This window comes from Pongo pygmaeus, chromosome 2 (genome assembly GCF_028885625.2).
Source record: "Pongo pygmaeus isolate AG05252 chromosome 2, NHGRI_mPonPyg2-v2.0_pri, whole genome shotgun sequence".
In the NCBI taxonomy this organism is placed as follows: domain Eukaryota; kingdom Metazoa; phylum Chordata; class Mammalia; order Primates; family Hominidae; genus Pongo; species Pongo pygmaeus.
The window spans coordinates 189841512-189854581 of NC_085930.1; the positions used below are offsets into that span (position 1 = coordinate 189841512).

The 13070-nt window shown below is 33.5% G+C and overlaps 1 protein-coding gene across 1 annotated transcript in view; it reads right to left on the bottom strand.

Annotated features, from left to right (window-relative positions):
* Positions 1–13070, bottom strand: part of CCDC39 (coiled-coil domain 39 molecular ruler complex subunit) — a 76150-nt gene that overhangs the window by 34766 nt on the left and 28314 nt on the right. Inside the window, exons 10-13 of the mRNA XM_054481200.2 lie at positions 10084–10278; positions 9001–9165; positions 6003–6140; positions 3873–4081 (exon numbers count right to left, since the gene is read on the bottom strand). Coding sequence (XP_054337175.1) covers positions 3873–4081; positions 6003–6140; positions 9001–9165; positions 10084–10278 — 707 coding nt within the window. The remainder of the gene's footprint in view (positions 1–3872; positions 4082–6002; positions 6141–9000; positions 9166–10083; positions 10279–13070) is intronic.

Genomic DNA, 13070 nt, shown 5'->3' on the forward strand with positions numbered 1-13070 from the left:
AACTTTAAAATGACAAAACGCCCAGACACATACAAGAAAATTATAAAACATCAAGGATAAAGAGAGTGTCCCAAAGCTTCCAGAAAGAAAACAAACAAAGCCCAGTTTCCCTACAAAATAAATTTCATTAATCTGTAATCAGACTTCTCATAAACAACACTGTAATCTAGCAGAATATGAAACAATGTTTTACAATGTTCTGTCATTCAAGTTTAAGGGAGAATAAATATATTTATTAAACATTCAAGGACTGCAAAGTTTCAGAAAACATCAGTTCGAAAAAACAAATTCAAAATCATACTCCAAAAAAGGAAACGAAATCCAAGAAAATAGAATGATGACAAGGGATACATGAAAAAACCATTAAATCAAGAAACAAAACACATAGGTAATTTTAAATTATTGCTGACATTTGGATCCACAGCTTAACGCACATGAAAAAGTTTTTTAAAAAGTAAAGACATAATATTAAAAACATAGCAAGAGACTATAATCAGTATTTCAACAATATGTGAAAGATGGGAAAAGGAAAAGAAGAGGTAAGAGATGCTAAAAGTCTTATTTTTTAGGAAGGGGAAAATAATAGAAACTAATTTTCAATATTCATAGAGAAAGGATTAAAGTTTCTTTTAAATCTAAGAATAACCAACAAAATAATTAAAATTAGAATGTATACCTTCCAAATAAAGAAAAGGCTAAACAAAATTCAGTAAAAACAATGAAAAGCAGGAAAGACAGAAATAATGAATACATGGCAATTTCTTAATGTTTCCTGAAAAGTTAAATATATACCTACCACATGATCCAGCAATTTTACTCCTAAGTATTTATCCAAGAGAAAAGAAAGCATATGTCCATACCAAGAACACATATGTTCATAGCACCTTTGTTTATAACAGCTAAGAACTGGAAACAACTCAAATGTCCGTCAGCAGGTAAATGTATAAATAAACTGGAGTAAATACATGTAATGGAATACTGCTATTTAACAAGAGAAAGCCAGGGTCAGCAAACCATCCTGCCTGCCACCTGTTTTTAGATAGCCCACAAGCTAAGAATGACTTTTAAATTTTTAAGTGATTAGAAAAATAAAAGAACTATATTTCATGAAAATTTAAAATTTCAATATTCATACAGTTTTATTGGAAAATAGCTGTGCTCATTTTTTGACAGTGTCTGTGGCTGCTTTCAGTCTACAATGACAGAGTTGAGTGAGTTGAGTTATTAAAACAATGACTGGAAGCAGCCTAAATGCCAATCAACCAACAAGTGGATAAAGAAAATGTGGTATATATACACCATGGAATACTACTCAGCCACAAAAAGGAACAAAATCATGGCATTTGCAGCAATTGGATGGAGTTGGAGACCATTATTCTAAGTGAAGTACCTCAGGAATGGAAAACCAAATATTGTTATGTTCTCACTTATAAGCGGGAGCTAAGCTATGAGGATGGAAGAGAATAAAAATGATATAATGGACTTTGGGGACTTGTGGGGGGTGGCATGTGAGAGGGACCCGAGGGATAAAGGACTATACTTTGAGTACAGTGTACACTGCTTGGGTTCAGATACACCACAATCTCAGAAATTACTGCTAAAGAACTTATCTGTGTAGCTAAAAACCACCTGTTTCTCAAAAATTATTGAAATAAAATTTTAGAAAAAATTGAAAAATAAAACAAAGACAATATGGCCTGCAAAGAACTGTAAGTTAGTTATCTAGCTCTTAGAGAAAAAGTGTGTCAACCCCTGACAAAAAGGAATGTATATTGATATACACAACATGGATGAATTTCAAAATAATTATGCTGAATGAAAAAAGCCAGACAAAAGGCAGACCTACTATTGGATTCCATTTACATTAAACTCTTGAAAATGCAATCTGAACTATGTGGATGAAAAGGAGATCAGTTGTCCGGAGAGAGAAACACGGGGGAAGGACTGAAGGGAGGAATTACAATGTGGTACAAGGAAACTTGTGGGGGTGATGGATACATTATCTTGATGGTGGTGATGGTCTCTCCAGTATATTACATATGTCAAAACCTATCAAATGTACACTTTAAATATGTGCAACTTATGTATCTCAAATATACCTCAGTAAAGTTTAAAAAGTAAAGTCTATGACAATTGAAAGACAGGAAAGGCAAAAAAGAAAAAATGGCAATATTTTTTGTGGGATACAGCTAATATAATACTTAGAGAGTTTTTTTAGACTTCAAAACTGAAAATTAATAAGCTAAGCATCTGAAGAATTAGGAAAAGAACATTAAAAAAGCCCATATAAAAGAAGGAAAAAATAGTAAAGGCAAGATCAGAAACAAATGAAATAATGAATGGACAATAGAAGATATCAATATGAGCACATCCTTTCCAAATAATGTTAATACTGATTAACTTGTGGTAAGAATTATCCTACCCCAAAAGAATGCACAAATAACCAACGTCAGGAATACAAAAGGAGTCATCTCTAAAAATACTACAACTATTAAATAATAAAATAATAAACAACTGTACGGCAATAAATTTGAAATTTGGATAAATATAGAAAATTTTTCCTAGAGAAAAATAGAATTTACCAAAACAGAATCAATAATAAATACAAAATCTGCATTGTCCTATAACCAGTATATAAACCAATAGTTGAAAATGTTCCCCCATAGAAAACTTCAGGCTCCCAATGGCTTTTTTTTTTCCAGTGAGGCCTTTGAAAAACAAAAAAGATATAATTCCACTCTTTTAGAAACATATTCAATGTATAGAAAAATAAGAAATACACACAAGTCATTTTATGAAGTCAGACATAACCTTAATAGCCTGATAACCTGACAAGGACAGTAGAGCAAGGATAATTATGGGTCATTTGTACACATGAACATAGATGCAAAAATTGTATTAAAATATTCCCTAACAAAATCTAGATGTATGCAAAAGATAATATGTAACAGATAAGTTGGGTTTATTCTAGAATGTAAGGTTGGTTTGACTTTGAAAAATTGATCAATATGATTAAACACAACAGACTGAAGAAGCTACATCTTGTCAATAAGTGCTGAGAAAGCATATAATAAAAGTCAACATCCATTCTTGATTAAACAAAATAACTTCTTAGTAAAGGATAAAAATAGATAGGAGCTCAATGTGGTAAAAGGTATCTAAAAAATAGAAATAAACTACAGTAAACCTTATACTTAATGCAAAAACAATGAAAAATTTCCCTTTGAGATCAGGTAATAAGACAAGGATACCTGTAATCAACACTGCTCTTCAGTATTGAACTGGGGAAAAAAGAAAAGTTATAAAGGTTGGAAAGCAAGAAATAAAACTGTTATTATTTGAAAATAATATAAATGAAATACAGTATATAGAAAATTAGAATCTACTGATTGTTAGAACAAGACTGATTGTTAAGCAAGGTTGCTGACCACTTAATATACGGAAATTAACTGCATTTCTACATACCAGCAACAAACCAAAAATGAAATTGACAGTAACGTTAAAGAAAAAACATGTAGCCAGAAATAATCTTATAAAAGATGTGGAAAATCACTCCGATAGATGCAGCTATTGAATATCTATTTTTAAAAAGACATGTTATTTGACTTTACCACAAACAATACATAAAAAGCAATTCCTAGTAGATTAGTGATCTTAATGTAAAAGAGACAATCTAAAGAATGAAGAATTAACCAAAAGAAGAGCCTAGATTTACGGCTCTAACATGCCCTATGTCTTTCTTATATGAAAATCCATTTCAAATGAATAAGAAAAAGATGCACATCCAGGATGTTAGAGGGGGCGGCCAGTTCTCCTGACATCATCTTCACTCTTTTTTTTTATTCCTCAGCAGTTTTAAAATGAAAAATTACCTTATGTTTTCCCGTTCTTGATCAACATATCTTATTTGTGATGCAAGCATTGTTTTATGAACCTTGATTTCTTCAGTTCGCTCTTCCATTGCTGTGTATAATTGCTGTTTTCTTTTTTCTAGGGAAAGAACTTCTTCTGCCTTACTGTGAAGCATTTCTCGAGTACGCTTAACTTCAAGTTTTAAAAGATTGTCCTCTATCATCAAATCCTATCAACGTAACAAAATGGTCAAATATTGAAATTATTTTTAATTGCAAAACCAAAATATTTTTATTGCTATATAAGTAAAACTTGAAAATACACCTTTTTCTAATTTAACCATTGACTAAGATACTAACTAGGCCTAAAATTGATCAGAGTCATAGTTTTTTTTTCTTTTAAGAAAAGGGTTTATAGTTATTCCAAATCTTTTTTATAATTCAATTTTAAAGTCAAGCTTTGCTATTATAAAAAACAAAGGGAAGAAGTTATTCCTGAAATTAAATTTACACTATCCAAAAAACATAAAGCCCTATGAATGGCCATTTTTATACTCTGAATATCACAAAATAATGTGGAAATATATTTTTATTTTAAAACAATTCAGTCATGAATAGAGTACTGATATAAGAGTACAGATATCTATCAATTTTCAGAATAGAAACCCCAGAAAAAAACACTCCAAGATATAAGATTTTATTGTTTCATAAACATAGCTTTTCATTTGGAGAGGTTAGATACTTACATCTCACGTGCGCCAAAAATATGTTCTAGATGAATGAAAAATCTTAAGAGATGAAATCAATGTAACTACTAGAAATAGTAAACATTTGTCTGATTTTTAGTGTAACCAAGAAGTTTCTAAGCATAAAAATTAAAAAGAAAAACTAAAAGACTTGATGTTTAAAAAAAAGTTTGTGTCACAAACACTGAATAAAAATGTAAAGGTAAATGGGGAAAATATTTACAATATTTATGACAGAGATAATTTTTATTTATTTATTTTTTGAGACGGAGTCTTACTCTGTTGCTCAGGCTGGAGTGCAGTGGTGCGATCTCCGTTTACTGCAAGCTCTGCCTCCCGGGTTCACGCCATTCTCCTGCCTCAGCCTCCCAAGTAGCTGGGACTACAGGTGCCCGCCACCATGCCTGGCTAATTTTTTGTATTTTTAGTAGAGACGGGGTTTCACCATGTTAGCCAGGATGGTCTCGATCTCCTGACCTCGTGATCCACCCGCCTCGGCCTCCCAAAGTGCTGTGATTACAGGCGTGAGCCACCGCGCCCGGCTGACAGAGATAGTATTTTTACATATGAAAATCTTCTATAATTTATGTATGTAAACTTCCCAGCAGAAAAAAAATGGGCCAAGAATACAAACTAGAGCTCCAAAGAAAAAAAATACGGAACATGACATAACAGACAAAAGTGTTTTAAACATTTTTATTTAAACATAAATGTTTGAAAATTTATCATTAAACAAAATATTTTTAAACCACCAATTTTAAAAATGCAGACTGAAACAATGAGATACCATGTTTATCAAATTGGCAACAATTTTTTAAATTAGGATATCCAGCCTCAGTGGTAGTGAATAAAATAGAATGCTTACACACTACTGATAGGAGTATTAATGGTGCCCTGTAGAAGAGAACTGGGCTTAAAAATAGTTTCAAGACACTAAAAATATTCATTTCTTTCTGAACCATAATTATACAGCTAGGAATTTATCCAAAGGAACTAATTGAATAACTACACAATGAACAACTAATTGAACAACTGCACTGTACATGTAGTACTATTTACAATAGCCAAGCATTGGAAAGAAACAAAAATCTAAAAAATAGGGGATGGTTAAATAAATTATGGTAACTTCATGCAATGGACTTATAGAAAGCCTTCAAAATGTTCTTGAAAGAATAGTTAATGTTTTAGGAAGCGTATGATATATAGAAATTTTTTTAATACAACATAAAAAGCCAAATTTCTTTAAAAGACTGGAGGGAAATAATAGACTTTAACAGTGTTTATATTGGGTATAGTGATTATAGTGACATTTTCTTTTTCATAATTTGCTATATTTTTTCATTTATCTACAATTAACATGGAAACATGGTTTTCAATACTACATATGCATACAATTTTACTGCACCTGCTTAAAAGCTTTGGCTTTATCAAGTTCTTTCTCTGATCTGTCGATGAAAAGGTTTAGTTCATTTATTTTGGTCATAAGGGACTGTTTTTCATCACTGTTTTTACTATGTGACTTCTTGATAAAATAAAGATCATTCTGCAAAAAAGAAAAAGTATATAAATGTATGTTTTAAATATTAACAAAAATATTAAATACATACTGTATTATATATCTTACATTAAATTATATACTCAGATATTTAAAATAATCCTATGTTTTATTATCTCTCTTTCTGCTATGTGTCTAATATAATACACATGGATAGTCACATAGGAATATTTTCATTTTTATCATCAATTGATGTTTTGGATTTAGTACGAGTTTAGTAATTCTAGGAAATACATACTTCCAGTTCAACCTAATGAATCACAGTCATCCCTCAGTATTGTCTGGGGATTGGTTGCAGGACAACTGCACTACCACCATCAAAAGGTATGGATGTTAAAGTCCCTTATATAAAATGGCATAGTATTTGCATATAATCTACACACATCTTCCTGTATACTTTAAATTATCTTTACATTACTTATGTAATAAAATGTAAATGTTATGTAAATAGTTGTTATACTGTATCATTTAGGGAATAATGACAAGAAAAATGTCTGTACATTTTCAATACAGATGCAATCACCCATTTTTCTGAGTATTTTCAATCCTCAGTTGGATGAATCTGCAGATGCGGAGCTTGTGGATACAGAGGGCTGACTGTGTTAGGAGACAGCCATTTATGAGGAGATGGGAACATATACCAGTTCATTACATGGTTCACCACTCCCATACTGGAGTTCATTGTTTGATTCTATGCAAGTCCCCGATAGTAAGGACATCAACAGTCTGAGAAAGCATAGGGTGCTGGTTAAGAGTACAAGCTCTTAGAATCAGATGGCCTTAATTACGTACTAACCATCTGACCCTAGTATGATGGACTCTTCCTCAGTTTCCTCATCTCTAAATGGAGATGAGGACAGTTTCTAACTTCCTGGGTTATTGTGAAGATTAAAGATGTTATTGTCAAAGCATGTGTATAACAGTGCTTGACACACAGAAGTGCCACGTAAATGTCAGCTATTATTAATTACATACATAATCGCATATTGCTAAAGAGAAAAATGTTTGATTAGATCTAATTCCATCATATGCATAAATAGATCATACATATGCAGATACCAGTTTTCCAGTTTTATACCTGTTTATATCCCTCTTCCCACCCAGAACCCAGAATAAGGTTTGTGCTCTTATTCCCTTCTTGTTTCCTAAATCTAAACTTTCCAGTTCCAAGATCTCTTTCTCTCTCTTCCTCCCTCCATCCGTTCCTCCTCTCCTCTGTCTTTCTAGTTGCCTGCATTTCTCTCAAGTATTGGGACCTAAGATTGCAGCAAGATTTCAGAAGAGGAATTTTTTGCATAAAAATGTGATTTTATAAAATTAAATTTGACAAAAAGAGCTAAAAGAATGTGATTTTCAACCTGAAGAAACTAGTTTCTATATGTAAAATGAGACGGAGTGGCATGTGAGAGGGCATACAGGATGACTTTACAATCTGCTGCTACTATTGAAAAGAGCAGCTCTTCATAATGACCAAAGGCTAACTAGCTTTAATATAATTTGTTAATTCACTTCCATTTCTATTAATTTATGTATCTCTCTGTTAAAACCAGAGTCAGAATAGGCATAAGCACTTGACAATGGTATGATGGAGGGAGCAGTCATACCATTCTCCCTTTGAACTACTTTGAACTACTGCAGGGAGGAGTTCAAAGGGTGAAGAATTATAACCATCCCCACACAGCAAAACAGACACAATCCAGCCCAGGAGCAAGAAACAAAGTCATACCTCTAACATTCAATACCATTCTCATATTCTAAATAATCAAAACAATACCATATATTGAGTACCTACAATTGTCCTAAGATATAAATTGCTTCTAGTTCTCCCAAATGTCCTAAAATAATATTAATTTTTCCCCCATTTAATAGACGAGTAAACTAGAGCTCAGAAAAGTTAAAACAGCAGTAGTGGTATAGCCTTGAAATTTAAAACTAGTTCTATCTGATCCAAAAACAAGTGTTTTTTTCCACTAAACAAAGATAACCATTTTAAAATATTTCATCAGACTACAAACCACTCCAAACCAAAATGTTGTCTTCTTAAAATAAGAAGAAAAAAAAAGTAATAGCTCTCCACCTTTTGCAGCCCTCAAGGAATTTAGGGCAATTATTTTTATAACCACCAGAGGACACATCAATAGTCTTTCCGGTGGTAAATAACAATTAGACCCTGCTGAGTTCTCGCCCCATTCATGTCCATGCTCACTCTCTCACTTTTACTCTCTAGTCAAACTTTAACATAGGTTTTATATTACAAGAAACGTAATAAAATGCCTAAAGATGAAGACGTTCTAACCTTATTAACAGAATCCAATCATTTCAAATATTATAACTAAGTAAAGATTTGAATAACAACTGCTGACTCATAAAAGAGCAGTTTCTTTTTACATGGTGTTTTAAAGACAAAGGACCATCAAGTTATTTGTTATGGCAGTTAATAAATAGAAAACTAGAACTTATCAATGTTCTAAACAGTGTACTCTTGAAGAGTATTTAGAAGTCAAATGCAGGAGGGGTCAAATCCTAGCTCTCTGTGTACTAGCTGTATAACCTGGACAAATTACTTACTCTATGAAACAGATAATAGTATCTTCCTCACAAGACATTTGTAAAGATTATATGAAATAAAATACTAGAGGCATGTCATACAATATTTAGCATATACTAAATGCATCATCAATGGTAACATTACACACTAATAGTACAAAAATAAGAACATTGTTCATACATTTGTTATATATGTGTGTAGAGTGGCAGTCACCCTATCCAAAGTAGTTTTAGGAACATGTTGTCTTAAAACAGAATGACTAGGATATTTGAAACATAAAATGTATTTTGGCTAAGTTACATGAAGCTTCTTGATCTGTGTTTCCAAAAGGCCACATGTAGATTTTTTCTCTTCCAAAGACTTCTTAAGTTCAACAATTTTTGCTTCAAGGGCTTGTTTTTCTTCTGAATTAATTTCTCCCTTTAACCGTGACATTCTCCGTTCCACTTGTTGAATGTGAAAATCCTGTTACAGTTTAAAAAAAAAGTTATTACAAAGAGAAAAAAGCATTTCTATAAGTGTAAAAACAAAGTGAATACTTTCTTATGAGTTTGGACTAGGCATTATCATGTAATAAAGTCACTTTAGTCTCAGTAATTCAGGATAAAATCCTTTTCACTCTAAGAGGAACAAAAATAAACTATGTCTCAACAATCAAGGTACATGATAGACACAGAAATAATCTTCTGAGAATATGACAAAGTTGGGGGATGTTTATCTTACTACCATGATGGAATCTCAGTAAATTCACTGGATTTACATGAATTTGGATTTCTGAGGGCACATTATCTAAGGGATACAAAACAGGTAGTCACTAATTGTTAGCCACGAAAGGCTCAAATATGAACATCTAATTAATTATTCTTAATATTATACTTTAACATTTGTAATTTTTAAAAACTAAGAATATATATTAGATGAGAAAATTAAGATGTAGAGATGGAGAATATTAAGAAATTAACACAAATATATAAATAGAACAAAATAAGGAAAAACTGAAAAAAATGTTTTTACTCTATTAGCATGGGAGTGAGGGTGGTGGTGCATAACTAAGAATCAACATACAGTTTTTCTCGGTTTCAGATATCTCATGCCTTCTTTTGCTTTACTCTGGATGCAAATGTCTCAGGTTCCTTTAAAACACGGTTCTCCCTCACTAGAGTTCTCTCTCCTCTTGCCTGTTTATTGCAGATTAAGGGGAAAAAAATAGTTTTTAAGGCTCCCTCACCCTACTACTGATCTAACGTGATACTCTCACCTTCAGCATCTGTCTGTCCTCCACAAAAGTGCTTATAATTCTTTGTTTTCTTAGAACATGGCGTATCTTAACCATCACAACTGCCATAAATCAATATGGAAGATATTCATAAAAGTAACATCTACCTGACTGTACATAATTTCTTGCTGCTTCAAGGTTTCAAAATCCAGTTTTTGTAACTGATGGTTGAGACGTTTCAGAGAGGAACGAGTTCCTTCAATTTCTGATAAAACCGCTTTTTCTTTCATTGTCTCAGTCTGTAACTCCTGAGCTTTCTTAAACAGCACACCTTTTATGAGGTTCAGTTGAACATCTACTTCCTGATAATAAGAATTATAGTGATTAATGAAATTAAATATATTGAAATGTTGTATTTATATGAACATAATAATTTAGAAACTCAAATAAATTTGAACCCTCCACTATTTTAGCCCTTTAGAAGATAAAGCTCTTTTCACAATTTTAACAAGTCCCCAACATTTCTTATGGTCTACTCTATTATAGTAGACTAGGGTAGTTTTTATTCCTGTGTCATACACCTTGACCTGTCATCTTAATTTCATCCCATGCTACCCTCGCCTAGCAGTTGGCCATTCCACTGATTTCCTCAAAAAATAAAGTCCACTGGAAACACACAGCCTGTACATTCACAGAGTTTACTAAAGTCTTGAGGGTGCTATGGGGAAGAAATCACATCACCCAATCTCCCACCTTTCAAGCACTATCCAGTGGTGAGCAGGTAAATGTTTAACCATTGTCTCTCCAGGAGATGAGAGGCTAGGGGGAGAATCTGATTTCCATGGTATAAATACTCCCACTATGGCCAATTTCACGCTACTAACATGATTCCACTAAAGGCAGAGTTGGGAAGAAATTCACAGAAACAGAACATTTTGTGGTATTTCCAACGTACAGATAAAACAGACATAAGTAACCTTAAGAGTATAGAATAATAAAATATTTGGAAGTAATGAGTGCTGAGTATGTATTACTTTTTTTGTAAATGCTATTTAACTGTGAGTTTATATAATTTCATTTTTAATCATAGCTGTATTTAGGAAAATTTCTAAAAATTTAACTATTGGCGCTTGTAAGCTGGTAGGAGCTGGCCCCAGAACACTACAGGAACTACCTGTCACTCACTCATTGCCTCCAGTTGGCCTCTCTACCATGTGCAGCTCTAGGAAATAGAAATGAGTCTCCCATTCCCACTGCTCTTCTCTCAGGAAGCAAACCTGTCTTGACCTGGAAGCCTCCCAACCAATGTGTTCTAGGCTTTAAATTGATCTACCATGCCATGATCAATTGAAAATTATCATTTTTAAATGCTGAAATAATTTGCCTATGTGATCTTATACCCAAATAAGCATATTTTCCTTTAGCAACCAACAAACCTGAATATGACACAAAACAAGTCTGTGACTGACACATTGAAATCTTTGCATAAACAAGAAATATAATCTGATATTCAGCGCATTATTTTACATAAACAATTTTCAGTGGGTTTAAGATCTTCTCAAAGATTGTCTGGCAGAGTTTTAAAGTCAATACTTAGTGGCGAATAACACAGTATATCTCCAAAAAAGATAGGGCTCGGAATTTTTCAAACAAAAACCAACAGCAATGAAAAAAACCCCAAGACTATGAACACAGCCCTGCTAAAAAACAATCAGTACACCCTGTTGCTAATATTATTAATTTTTCTAATTTAGCTAGTTCTTCAAAAATGTCTGAAGTTTTTAATTCTCTGTGATGAAAAGGTCTATTTCATATAAATTTCACAGTTTTTACAGGTTACTGATAAGTATTAATATATATCATCTGTTACCAGGGAATCATGCTGTTAGAAAAAAACACCAAAAGTTTTAAAAAAAAATGTATAATTTGAATATCATTCATGTCAAGATTGCAGCATGATTTTATTACTTAGAAATTTTACAGCACACTGAGGAAGTTGGATCCCATCCAAATATAAATGGAGCCAGATGAGATATAAGCCTTATATTGGGAGATTTTGCCACCATCTTCAACTACCCCTTTTTCAACCCCCCCAAACGAGTAAAAGCAAGAAGTAGTGTCAGGTCACACTTCTGGTTCACACTTAGAGTTCACTTTGAACTTTTCAAAGAGGAAGTGGTGCACCAGCAGCCTTTTCCAGTTCTTCGAAAATTGGCTTTAATGCCGTCAAGATGCCAAAAAAGACTGAGGTAGAAGAAGGTGCCAGTAGAATTAGCAAAGTTATAGCATTTCAAAGCCCATTTACCAAAAAATTTTGCCAGATTATAAGGGGTTAAAGAGATAGTAGATGATGAAGAAGTACAAATCAGGAATGTAGATGATGATGGGAATTTGATTACAAAAAAACAGTGATAATCACGTAGAAATCAGTTGTAAAACAAAGCCACTTTTCAAACTATTTATATGCAATATACGAATAGATATATGGATGATGGCAGGGACATAGGTACAGTAGGCTTTGGGAAGGAATGGAATCCAGGGCACAGTGGGGGAGCTAGTTTTTTAAAAAGACGTCAAGCCAGGCATGGTGGCTCACACTTGTAATCCCAACACTTTGGGAGGCGGAGGAGGGTAGATCACTTGAGGTCGGGAGTTTGAGGCCAGCCTGGCCAACATGGTGAAACCCCATCTCTACTAAAAATACAAAAATTAGCCAGGTGTGGTGGCACGTGCCTGTAATCCCAGCTACTCAGAAGGCTGAGGCAGGAGAATCGCTTGAACCTGTGAGGCGGAGGTTGTAGTGAGCTGAGATCATGTCACTGCACTCCAGCCTGGGGGATAGAGCGAGACTCAGTCTCAAAAAAAATAATAAAATAAAATAAAAAATAAATACAAAGACATCAAAATTAGTAACTTAAAAAGAGAGGAGGCTGGCCACTGCAGTGGCTCACGCCTGTAATCCCAACACTTTGGGAAGCTGAGGCAAGCAGATCGAGACCAGCCTGGCCAACATGGTGAAACCCCATCTCTACTAAAAATACAAAAATTAGCCAGGCGTGGTTGCAGGCACCTGTAATCCCAACTACTCGGGAGGCTGAGGCAGGAGAATCACTTGAACTTGGGAGGCGGAGGTTGCAGTGAGCCAAGATCTCGC